This window comes from Lepisosteus oculatus, chromosome 7, assembly GCF_040954835.1.
Source record: "Lepisosteus oculatus isolate fLepOcu1 chromosome 7, fLepOcu1.hap2, whole genome shotgun sequence".
In the NCBI taxonomy this organism is placed as follows: Eukaryota; Metazoa; Chordata; class Actinopteri; order Semionotiformes; family Lepisosteidae; genus Lepisosteus; species Lepisosteus oculatus.
In genome coordinates, this window is record NC_090702.1 from 11589527 (window position 1) to 11602716 (window position 13190).

The window sequence follows — 13190 nt, forward strand, 5'->3', positions numbered from 1 at the left end:
TTTGAGTATAGGGGATAGGGGTATAGGGGATTAAGAGGCTACTGAGAATAGGCTTGTGAGAATTAAAAATTTAAAACGTCACAACTCAATCGCGTACTAATGTACACAGATATTTTGAAGCATCACACATTTTTATAATGTAGCCTAAGTGACAGATTGAAGTATGACTAACGCTATAAAAAATAGCGAAAGTATACAATGCTTGAAATGTATTATTTTCTGCAATTACAATTTTAAAACGTCAAATCGTACTTTACGTTTATTTCAATGAATATAACATACAAGCTGTTATGTCCAGTTCCTCAAATTTATATTAACTCTAAATCCGATATTTCTCTCTGTCCTACGGGAATCAACTTACAGCCTCGCCCCCTTCGTGGTGACTTTCAATCCCGCACATAGCGCAGGAAGAGTCCCTGGCTCTCCCTTTTTTCTAGGCCCCTCACAAAATCTTTGTGTGCGGTATCGAAAGAACGCCTATTAAGTTCATAAAACACAAATCAGGAATAACAAAGTAGGATTCCTTACCTGACCATTAATGATTTCTTAATATACTTATTTTCATTTAAACTTCACCCTGTTGTCACTCAGATCCTACAGTGTAACTGACAATATCACAGCACGTCCGCTCGGTCTTAGTGCCCGACAAACAACCTGCTCACTGTGATAGTTTCCTGAAGTTACAGTAGTTACTACTCCGCTATCGTCACTTTCAGTTTGAACTTTTTTAGACCAAACGTGAGTTGCTTAATAAACTAAGTTTGTTTAGGTAACTTGGAATTTTTGATTAACTGCGTATCATTCACATTGAGAAGAAGTAAATATCCTTTATTACCTAAAAACACAATAAGTCTGCAAACAACATGAGGGGGCATTCGGCCCAAAGTGCTCTTTTCAAGTAGCTAAGTGAATCTAAAAAGTTTCCAGAGTGTGGGCTTCATCCACCTAGCTGAGAGGCCTGTTTTAGATCTCAGTACACTTTTCCTGGCTCTTATTTTTTGGCTCTTCAGTCTTTATAGGGATGTATGATGTTTTGTGTGGTATGGTGACCAAAATTTAACACAATTTTGTAGTTGAAGTCTTTCTAGTGCATTGTAGACCTTTACCATAAATTATCTGAATTTAAATTCCAGTCTTTTTAATCAAGCATTGTGTGGGCTTTTTTTCCTTCCCTACATTGTCTTGATGAGGCCATACAAAAATCTACCTAAACACCCAGATCCCTTTTGTGTGTAACTTTTTGCACATCAGAAGCACCAATGTGATACAAATGGAGTATGTTCCAAATACTTTGTGCTATTCTTGAATTTAATTTGCCAAGTGTCAGCTCAATCCATGATTTTGTATAAGTCTTTCTGTTACTCCCTTGACACTGTTTATGTGTTTCCCACTCCACCTATTTTAGTTTTATTGAAAAAATTGTTAGTTTGACTAGTTTGCTAACTATACCAGAATCTAGATTGTTCCCATTGCTCAGGAAAAATGAATCTCTACACTCCACTACTCACATTTGTGGCACTGCCCAGAATCTTTGTGACTTTTAATTTGAAAATCAACCTTTTATGAGGGACCATATCAAATGCTTTATAGAAATCTTAATATTCTATGTCATATGCTTATAATATCTAATGTCCTCATTGCTTATTAGAAGAAATCTGGCAAGTTAGTTAGACAAGACATTCCCCTATCTCAACACACGTTAGCTTTCTCTTAAAATGTCCTCGTTTTTTTAAGGACATCCTAATTGGAACCCAGCATTGTGTGGGATTTAATGTCAACATCAATGCTAGAATTCTGGGGGAGCATTGGTTAAAACTCTAGACTGAAGGATTGTGGGTTCGAATCACAGCTAGGATGCTGCTTTTGTACACTAGGTGCACCACACAAAAAGAAAGTTATTGATGTACATATTTGTAAATGATAATAATTTCTCAATTTTCTTATTGCTTGTCTATTTTTTTCAACCAGGCCTACTCATGTTTTGCAGACTGAAGGGAAGCAGTGCAGGATTTCCTGGTATCATATTTGACCTACTGTAGGCTAAATGAGAAGAAGTTTGGTCTGTAGAAAAGATAACCCTTTTCTTTGCAAAAATCTAACATGAAATGTAAAATTGGACAGTGTATCCCAAAGAAACCTGAATATGTCAGGGACATGTAATAAAAATCTAAGTCATATAAAATACAGTTATTCTAAGTGGAAGTAGTATTGAATTTATGAGCTATATGCGATGAGGCCATGACCCGGCCAGACATGAGAGAAGAGAAAAAGTATCTAAAACTATGATGTTTCTCAATCTTTTTTTAACAATAAATGTCACTTAATCTTTTTTAAGATCTGATAAGTTTAACTTATATAAAAATATGTTTTCCTGGTTATAACATTATTATTTTCTGCATATTTTAAAATGACTGATTAAGTGGGAAAAAATATTGTTGCCTTTGACTCTATGTGCCGTAATTAGGAAAATCATGGTTATAAAATGATGGGTGAAACTGAGTGGCACAATGATTAACATTGCTGCCTCACAGCATTAGGGTTCTGGGTTCAATTCCAGACCTAGGGTGCTATCTGTATGGAGTTTACAGTATATGTTCTCCCTGTGTTTATGTGGGTTTCCTCCACACAGCAAAGTACAACAGTGTTACAGGGAAATATTTGTGACTTTCTTAGAATTATAAAAAATTGCCTGGATATGCATGTGTCTCCTCCAGGTTCTTTGGTTTCCTCCCACAGTCCCAAAACATACTGGTAGGTTAATTGGCTTCTGGGAAAACTGGCCCTGGTGTGAGCGTGAGCGTGTGCGTTTCTGTGTCTGAGTGTGCCCTGCGATGGATTGGCACCACATCCAAGGTATATCCCACCTTGTACTCTTTTGCTTGACCCTGTATTGGATAAAGGGGTTAGAACAAGGATTGATGTACTGTATTTCATTTGCAAAATATCAGTTGGGATTGATAGTGGTAGCAATGGAGGTTAAACGTCTGCAAATATAAAAGTGGTACTTGTTAAATGTAAGGTTTATGTGTCTTTTTATTTTTTACTTTCACTATTTGAAATAGATTAGCATTTTCAAGACAGAAAAATAGCTTAAGTGAAAAATACTGCAATAAAAAGCATCTATCCATAGAATCCCATCATAGTGTTAGTCCCTGATCTGATGAAAACACATTAGTTTAGATTAACAGAATGGAATGCCAAGATGCATTCTCGTATAAAGGCTAAGAACTTGGCCAAGACAGTAGCTGCCTCCTCCTCTTCACACTCCTGTCTTGTGAGGAAAGGTGTAAAATGAAACACACTGCACTTTAACAGCTTGTGATTGCTGGGATTAGTGTTGGTTCACAATATTGACTTCAATACACATTTGCTGTTCCACAAGATGCAAAACAAAGAAAAGGGTCAGTAGTCAGCCTACAAAAAATAGATGTTATACAACATTTTTGGGATGATATATTTTTAGGCATTCTTCGAAATACACTTCTTACTGATGATCCACACAGTGTACAACTTTGAAGTTAATGCAAATTAATGGATTTTAATCACCAAGTTTGAAGGCTTATCCAAAGAATCACATAAATGTGTTAATCTTTTAGAAGGAAAATCTATGAAATCTTTAATTTCCTCCAAATATTACTGTACATATTTACTACTAAAAGTTACTGTACTTCCTATTTTGAAGAGGTTTTAGAACATTTATGCATGTCTCTATTTCTTTTATGAACAAAAAATATGTCATTGCTTAAAATACTTTAGCAACTGAAGAACTGCTCTAAAAGCTTCAATAAACTACATTTCCTGTCATTATTGATGTATCTTAAACAATTATTTTGTGTGGTTTTAATATTGTGATTTTTAACTCAGTATTAAATAGAATGACATGGTTAGCTACTACATTAGTTTTTGTTCTGCACAATTTTGTTTCATTTGGATTTTTTTCTGCTTGCCTTATTTGTTTGCAATGAATCAGTGGCATTGAAGGTTTAGGAATGTTATGTTTGTGATTTGTATTCAACTTGTTTTCCTATTGTCGACTTTTCATTGTAAAGGAAAATTGCAGGGCAAGTGCTAGGAGATTATGATGCTTCCATATTTTATTTCGCATCCACTCTTGAAATCATCTGTTTTTCTCAGTCAAGTCTCTAAATGCGGAATGGGGGTTTTGAATTATTAGACTTAGTGATTAATTCACAAGAATTTACTTAGGAAAAATGATTAAAGTTTAAAATTGAGAGTTCTTGCCATGACATTAAAAAAACATTAATTTACTTTAAATTTCTGCAACAGGGTAGATAAAGTGAAACATGAATATGTTACACTCATTCAAGGAGAACCTTATTTTGCATTGTGAAGCTGAAAGACTCATTACATGAACATCAAGAAGGATCGTATGGTTAGGCCTGCTTCCTTCTAATCCACAATCCTAGCTCAGCTCTAATATTGGGAGTTTGTCTGTTTGGTGTTGTTCCTGTGAGATAAGCACCTAGAAAAATCCCAAACAAACACAGAGAAAAAATGCACTCCACATAGACAGATGCCTTAGGCCAGTCATTCTTTTTCTTGGTTAATATTTTTGTGTAAAATGATATAAAGGCTTTCCTTCCTTTAATAGTATTTCCTTTAAGAAATAAAAAAACAGGTCCAGAAGTATGCCTGATGCATGACAGATTTTGTATGTCAAATATATCTCCCACATTTTTCTTTACAGTCTGTAAGACTGCCTTAAAGATCTCACCCATCCTTTGCTAGTGAGACTGCAGAGCAGTACTAAAAATCATGGAGCGTCCTTCAGTTTTTCAATTTCTTTTTAAACTAAATGGGTTCGTCCCAGATATTGAACCCAGTAGGTCAGCATTCACATTATTTTATTTTTATACAGTATCCCTGAAAAACACTACAGTTTCACCCCTGAGAATCAAATGTCTCAAAGAAACTTAGTAAAGGCTGCTCTGCGTGTGTGACTGGCTATCTCGTGGACCCAAAGCTCTGAAAAAGTTGATTATGTGGCATCAGGGACCTTTAGCCACTGAAAGTTCCATAAATCTTTCTAAAGCAACCTATCTCAAAAACTTACATTAGGATGAGGTTTATGTTTTTATTGCATGTTTTTGATTGAAAACATTGATGCTTATAATATAGTCCCTGCTGTCTTCACTAAACGTAGTAATGTAAAAATAAATAATGTAAATCCTATTAATGTATTATCATTATAAATACATGCATGGGAATGCAAGTACGAAACTACAAGCCTCCAGAGCAGAGCAGGCTACATTTGAGCTCATGGATGAATCCCTTATGGTTTCCTAGATCTTTTCCTAGATCTTAAAGAACTCCTGCAGCCTACTCCTCTTGCTGGTTTCCTGCATTAACAACACAATATAAACTCACTATACAAACCATAACACTATATAAACTCACTCATACACGACAGATAAAGTCCATGTTACACACGATGCTTTTGCCCGGCGCAGACATTTCGCTTGCTTTTTTGGTTGGTTTTTGGATTCTCAGCTTTGTATTTAGGTTCTTTTGCCACCAATTTGTCTTTTGAGGCTCCTCCTAAGGTATTCTATTTAAGCCCCTGCACAGGGTCTATATTTCCTTTCTACCTAAACTTCCAGTCCAACTTACCTGCCATATTTCATACACATCAAGACAACTACAGTACTACAGCCTCCAGCCTCCAGCTGAATATGTGGCGGCTACACATACAGAGCCTGCTCACTCACCACACAGTAGAGACAGATTCATGTGCATCAGACAAAAACAGACCCCTCTCTCAGCCTCGTCCTGGTTAGACACACACGCCAGCACCTCAATCGCTCTGACTCGGACAGGTCTTTTGCCTCGCCCCGCAGTTGCCGGGTTAATCACTCTATCTCTGCCTCTCTGGGAAGTACGCTGTCTGTATCTGAAAGACTGTCCAATGCTGTAGCTCATGAAATCATATACTGCCCATACTGTAGCTGCAGTCAATCACAGACACACGCTTCTCCTGGAGAAGCTCCGTTCCTCAGCATTCCTGCCTCAGGGGGCATTTTTCCATTGCTGTCAACTAATTATTTTCTTAATGTGAGAAAAGCGAGTGTGTATCTATCAGCTCAAAAATTAAATGAATAAAGGCATCTGTGAGGCTGAAATTGTCTCAGTTCATTCATATTTTATTTTTATGTGCTCACAGTGCCTTGCAAAAGTATTCCAACCCTACCTGTGGTATTAAATTTGGTGAAATTACAAAATGATGCATATACATTTTTCTAAACTTTAAAACTATTTTATTCAAACCCTAGAATGGCCAAACTGAAGACTTCTATGATTCAAGTCAGGACATTGACTGGGCACTCAAGAACATTAGTTTCCTTATTTTTAAGGCAGTGCAGTATAGCTTTAACCAAATGCTGTGGAACATTTTTCTTGCTGGACGTTTGACCCCAGTTTTGAGTCTTTAGCACACAGATGTCCTGTAATATAACCTTATACTGTGCTCCATCCACTGTTCCTTCAGTCTTTATAAGGTTTCCAGTCTTTGCTGAGGAGACGTGTCACGCCCTCAACCAACCAGATTCCAACACTCCAGCCCCGAGCACTTCTTTTAATAGACACGGCTCCTGCCAATCAGCCAACCATGACACTCCATCAATCAGCACACCTTCCTCCTCTCACAATATTTAAAGCCTCCAAAACCCTCTGCACTTTGCCAGATATTGGTCGCCCTTTGGAGCTCCTACCTCGCCTTTTATTTCTAAGCCTTCTCTTCGATCTTCATACGGACCACAGAACTTGCCTTTGACCACGTCTCTCTGACCATCCTCCTGATTGCTCAGTGGGTTTGCTATAGGCTACCAAATTAAGATCTCAAAATTGACAAATTATGTACAAGAAGTAATGGACATTGTAATGTCTGTGTAGACAGCTCAGAAAAACAAGGAGTGGGCTCTATGTGGATTCCAACAGACAAATAAGTCCAAATAACAACAATAAAACACACTCAACTAATGTCTAAAACAGGCCAAGTCCAGAGCCAGCTAGTTAATCCAGTCCTCAACCAAAGTATTAATAACAGGCCAGAATCGAAAGTCCAAACAAAAAAAGGCGGAAAAACCAAAACGCCAGGAGCAGGGAATATGAACAAGGACAATTCAAGTTATAAGGTAACAACAAACAGAACAAGAACAAGGAACAAGTTAACTAGAGAAGGAACGAGAAGTACTTAGAATACTTGGGGAAGAATACTTAAGGAAAACAACTCAAGGAATCAGGATCTGGAGCTCAATGCAGAGGTAAATAATATTGAGCACTGCAAGATCTGCATGCAGAGTTTATACAGGCCTGAGGAGGGGACGCATGGAGGCCTCTGCATCTCTGCTGTGCAGATGGAGCAGAAACCAGACCTGGGAAGCGGCAATGAAAGTTGCGGATCAAGGAGGCTGGAGAGTGCATCGGCCTTGGTATTTTTACTGCCTTGGGTATAGGTGATGAAAAAAAAGACCATCTGACTGAGACATTTAGCAGACTGCAGGTAGGAGGGATTCTTAAGGTCACTATATACAGTATAACACAAAAGGTGTTGTGCACCTTCCAACCAGTGCTTTTCTTTTCAAGAGCCTGTTTAATGGCTAAAAGCTTATGGTTACCAACATTGTAGTTACTTTCTGCAGGAGACAGAGGCTGGGAGAAGATGGTGCAAGGATGAAAAATACCCTTTTCACCATGATGTTGGGAAAGGACAGCACCAACACCATGACCGAAGCATCGACTTCTACCATGCCAGGTAAACTAAGATCAGGGTGACGCAGTAAAAGAGCAGAAGTGAGAAGGTGCTTAAGCCATTGAAAAGTTCCCTCTGCTTGAGGAGTTCACATTCCCTCTCCTGGATCCTTAGGACAACAGAACTGAAATTTCTTATTAAATGTTTGAAGAAATTAGGGAAACATAAAAAGCATTGAAGTGGTTTAATTTTTTTTAAGTTGTCCAGTTCAGTATGGTCGAAACTTTATTGCAATCCATTTTCACACCTTAAGGAGAAAGAATGTACCCAAGATGCACTCGGGAATACACGTATATACATTTCTCTATTTTAGCATATAGACAATGTTCTATGAGGTGTTGAAGAACCTGTTGGACATGGGAGATATGCTCCTGAAGAAAAGATGAGTAATTCAAGGTATCACCCTGATATACCAGCACCAACTTTTGAATCATATGCCTGAAGACAGCTGGAGCATTGGTTAGACCAGTGGTTCTCAACCTGCGGCCTGCTGTATTGGCGAGTATTGATCAAGTTGTAAGCACTCCTGAGGTTCAGTTAGGTAAATAGATTCCAAGGTAAATCTAAAAAATTAGATTCCAAGGCAACTGGTATCAGCGGAAGAGGATAGAGATTATTGATGGTGATTTCATTTAGTCCTCGATAATCAGTGCAAGGATGAAGAGCACCATCTTTCTTTACCACAAAAAGAAGTTGGTGCATGCAGGAGAAATAGAGGGATGGATTGTTCCAGCTTTGAGAGAGTTGTAATGAATTGTGGTGGAATCTTTGGGAGAATGTTTTGTTGAAGAATTGTTTGGGTAAGTTGTTATGGGAGAGGACAACAAGAGCAAGGACATTAGGGAAACCAAGCAAGTAACTCTCTTGCACTAATGTAGAGACTATGTTGCCATCAGCATATGAGTCAATGAAGGCAAGAAGAGGGAGTTATTTATTATTTCACAATATGATGGCCAGAACAAAGAGACCCTCAGTGGAGTTCATGGGAAAAGGGAAACCTCTCACTAGTGCCTTATTTTTAGTTGGTGACTGCTGGTGTCTACCCAGGATGCTATTATTGACATTGACATTGCAAATGACAAAATTTATGTCCTGGTCAAAGATTTCTCTTTCAATGGATGTACTGTACTACAAGGTGGTCCTTTATTTTTTTCTGAGTGCCCATGAAAAAAATAGTGATGAGTGCTTCATCCTTCCATGCAGCCTCCGCCATCAGGGTTTGAAACTCGATAGCATACTTTGCAGTTGTGCGTTTGCCTTGACACAAAGTTGGGAAATAAAGAGCTGCATCTTGACCAGGGACTGGATGAGTAAATACTGTCTGGATAAATTCCTGAAGAGCTCTAAGGTAGTGACTTCCGGGGCATTCCTCTTTAACAGGGCAGTTGCCCATTCAAAGGCTTGTCCGGATAATAGTGTGATAACGAAAGCAATCTTCTCCTAATGTATAGGATAATCAGCAAGATGCAATGTAAAAACCTTTAAATTTTGTGCCAAATATTGTGACATTTGGAGAGGGTGCCATCAAAACTCTCCAGAGTAATAAGAGGTGGTGATTGGTAGGCTGAGGAACTTGAGGTGAGATGGTTACTGCTAACTGCTATAGGTGATCAGAGAGTTGCTGGATGGCGGTCTGGAACTGTATCAAGGAAAGTGAGTGCTGAGCCAGGAAAATAAATAAGGAGTGCACCCTGTGTGGATTCCAACAGACAAAGAAGTTCAAATGACAACAATTAAACAGAGTCCTCAACTGATGTCTAAGAAAGGCCAAAGTCCAGAGCCAGCTCAGTAATCCAGGAAGACGAAAATAAAACACAATCTGCAACCAAAGTCTTGAAAACAGGCCAACGACCAAAACCAGGTAAGCAATCCAAGGCGGAAGAAACAAAACACCAGGAGCAAAGGAAAAAAAAAACAAGGATAATCCAAGAACGTTCATGGTAATAATAAACAAGACAAAAAAAGAAACAAGTTAACTAGAGAAGATATCAGGACAGGAAGAAAATTAGAAGTAGGGAAAACAACTTATGAAGTCAGGACCTACAGTAGAGTTCAACACAGAGGAAAACAATACTGAACACTGCAAGATCTGAGAGAGAGGCCTGAGTGGGGAGGCATGGAGGCCTAAGTACATTCATCCATTAGTAATTTGTTATAATCAGGGATTGGCTACAGACAATGGGTTAGGGTTAGGGTTTGGTTTGGGTTCAGTTTGGGGTTGGGTTAGGGTTTGGTTGTGCAGGGATAAGCAGCAGGGCTGGAACAGCAACCAGAGCTTAAGGAGCCTTCTGGCAGCGAGATCTGAACTGAAATGGCCATCATGGAATATTTTACTTAGAGTCACATAAATTGGGAAAAAATAGTAGGGATGTCAACAGGTGAAACTGAAATGGTACACATGGATAAGAACTCTCTCCTTACACATAACTAATTTTGTCTGTTCAAATAATTCAGATAGAATAAGGAAAGGAGAGGTGAGAGAGCAATTATGTAAGTAAAACTATGATTATAATATAGAATGTGTTGAAGTATAGTTTGTGCACGTAGGGTCCAAAACAAATATTTGAAATTTCAGAAAAACACACTATGAAGGCGTGAGAAGTAAAATGTGGGTACAGTAGCGCAAACAGTGAATGGGTGGCAACAGATTAAAAGCAAAGAAAGATATAGAAAAACCAAGAGATAGAAAAGAATCCCATGAGAAGGTTATAATAGTAACAACAATAATAAAATATAATTAAAATATAATAAAAGGGTATCATAATAAAATTATTTTAAGTTATATTATTAATAGTAGTACATATTATTAATCTAGCATAAAAATTTAAGACAAAATGGCTCAGAAAGAGTAACATTATTAGATAATGAAAGGGAAATGGCTAATACTTTAATGTATATTAATATTGATTTTTGTATCTGTTGTGAAAAAGCATTCGTTTTTAATTCATGCAAAGCAAACCTGTGCAGAGTGTGCACTTTGTGGAAATGATTCAATTTTTTAGTATCCCATAATTCACATCTGGTTGTTTTCAGAGGTAAATTCTGGTCAGTCTATGCCTTGTTTTTGCGGTCTACTATCCTAATGCATGGAAGCACAGTGGTTAGCATTGCTGCCTCACAGCGTGGGTTCAGTTTCATACCTTTAATGCTATCTGCATGGAGTTTGTGTTAGTTCTTGTGTTCAGTGAGTTAATTGGGTTTCCACGGTCCAAAGACACACAGTTTAGTTAATTGGATACTGGGAAAAGTGGCCCTGGTGTGAATGTGTGTGTTTCTGTTTGTATATGCCCTACGATTGTTTGGCATCCCATCCAGGGTGTATCATATCGTCTGCCCATTACTTGCCAGGATAGACTCTGGCTCTCCTGTGACCCTGTATTTGATGAAGTGATAAGAAAATGGATGAATTAATTTTGATATTATTTTTATTAAGGTCTTAATGCTTTGAAATTATATCTTTGGTTTCTTCAATTACAATTAGGACTGTTTATGGCAAGGGGGAGAAGGGGGAGAACTGATCAACAAAAGAAGAGCCGACAATTTCTCTTGGAAAAAACATTCTTTCATTTATTCAATGAAGAATACACTGAGCAAACATACCCAATTCTATCCCACAACACTTAGAGATGAACTTGAAATTCCACCAAGACTTAATGAGGTGATGAAAGCAGCCATGTACATGAACAACAAAGCAGTAGATGGCAATGGAATTGCTGCTGAAATGTTTAAGCATAGTGAACAGGACCACTACATCTCCATGGTCTCTTTATACAGATCTGGAATGAAGAGTTAATCTCAAATAACATAAAAAATACCAAGGTAACATATCATCAAGAAAGGTGACAGACACACCGGTGGAAATTATGCAGAGATCTATCATTTGGCCTTTGTCGGTAAAATCATTGCATTACTTCTCCTGAACTAAAGCAATTCTCATGTTGAAAAGCTTCTTCCAGAAATCTTGTGTGGATTCAGACACTTAAAAGACATGGTCAACATCAAATTTTACTGCCAGTCACAGGAAAAATGCTGGGAACAGCACCAAAACCTCTACTTAGCATTCTTTGAATTGTGAGGCATTCTGGAAGATTTTCCAGAAAGATTTCTCTAAAAAGTTGTCAGATAACTTGTCTGCTTTATCATGATATGCATTACTGCATACAGTAATGCTCTGTAATGAATCTATTCTCTATTTGAATCTATTATCATCTGGCATCTTCAAAGCTATTATCCCTTGGGAGTTTGGACATCAAAAGGGTCATCATCACAACCCTACATTTAATATTTCTGAGTGCCATGCTTGATTTGATTACAGACATGCTACCATCAGTAGTTCAGGTGGCTTACTAAATAGACAGGAAATTCTTTAATTTCTAATGATTGTGGTCCAAAACTGAAACCTTATAGTATACTCCAGTATATTAATGATGCAGCAGTATGTGCCGTCAGACAAGGCTCATCAGTGTGGCTCTTCAGACAAAATAATTTTGACAGTATATTTCCTGAGGAAACACACATGGGAAGATTAGACTTAAGCTTCAGAGGACACAAGTTCTCCGTCAGTAAGATGAAAATGCACTTGCCTTGGCACCATGTACTGAGATTCATGATGAGAGTCTGGAGAATGGAGAGTACTTTCCATACCTTAAGAGTTGTCTTTCACTGAAGGCTGAAGTTCAGGCTGAATTCCAACATCACCTAAAATCTGCAAATGCAGCCTTTGTCTGACTGAAGTTCTACTGTACAGTCAACATTCCCCCCTTACCTCTGTACAGGGCTGAAGCATGGATAAAATTCAGAACATATTTAACAGGACTGAAGCAAATCAGCAACATATGAGTAAGATTCTGTCAGCATAGACACAGAAAGTGCACTAGAGGAGGCCAGACTAAGAATTTAAAAAATATGGTAAAAGCAAACAGGAAGAAATGCAAAATTGATTCAACTCCTGGGACATTACGACTCTTGACCAACCTTGTTGGAGGAATATCTGTGAAGAAGCCCAGCGCTTTGAGATGCAAAGTTGTCAAAATGAGGAAGCAAAGTGAGAGCTTAAAAGAAAAGCTCATCATGAGCAGAAGTCTTATGAGTTAATCACATTTGAGTTCATGGAAGACAATGTTTGTCACGCACGACATCCCTCCCTAGAGGGCGCTCCACTGCTCTCATTATTGTTCGTGTGATTTAGCTCTCCAGGTGTACCCTTTTAGCGTTGTTATTTAAAGACCAGCTCCTCCAGTCCTCGGGGCTCATCATTAGGGAAAGATGTCGCGAGGCCCGCCTAGCACCAGGAAACCCTACGTCCGTCTCCTGAGGGCATAGGCCTCATCCCCGACACCTCCCGTTTCCTGAGCCCGGGGTCTGGAGGATCTCGCCCCGTCACCCTCGGACCTCCATGTTTCGTTTGTCTGTGTGCTCCCCC

General features: G+C 38.4%; 1 protein-coding gene across 1 annotated transcript in view; it reads right to left on the bottom strand.

Moving 5' to 3' along the window:
* wash1 (WAS protein family homolog 1) overlaps window positions 1–662 on the bottom strand; it is a 72984-nt gene extending 72322 nt beyond the window's left edge. Inside the window, exon 1 of the mRNA XM_015353222.2 lies at window positions 529–662. Coding sequence (XP_015208708.1) covers window positions 529–536 — 8 coding nt within the window. The 5' untranslated portion in view covers window positions 537–662. The remainder of the gene's footprint in view (window positions 1–528) is intronic.
* Between the last annotated feature and the right edge of the window lie 12528 nt (window positions 663–13190).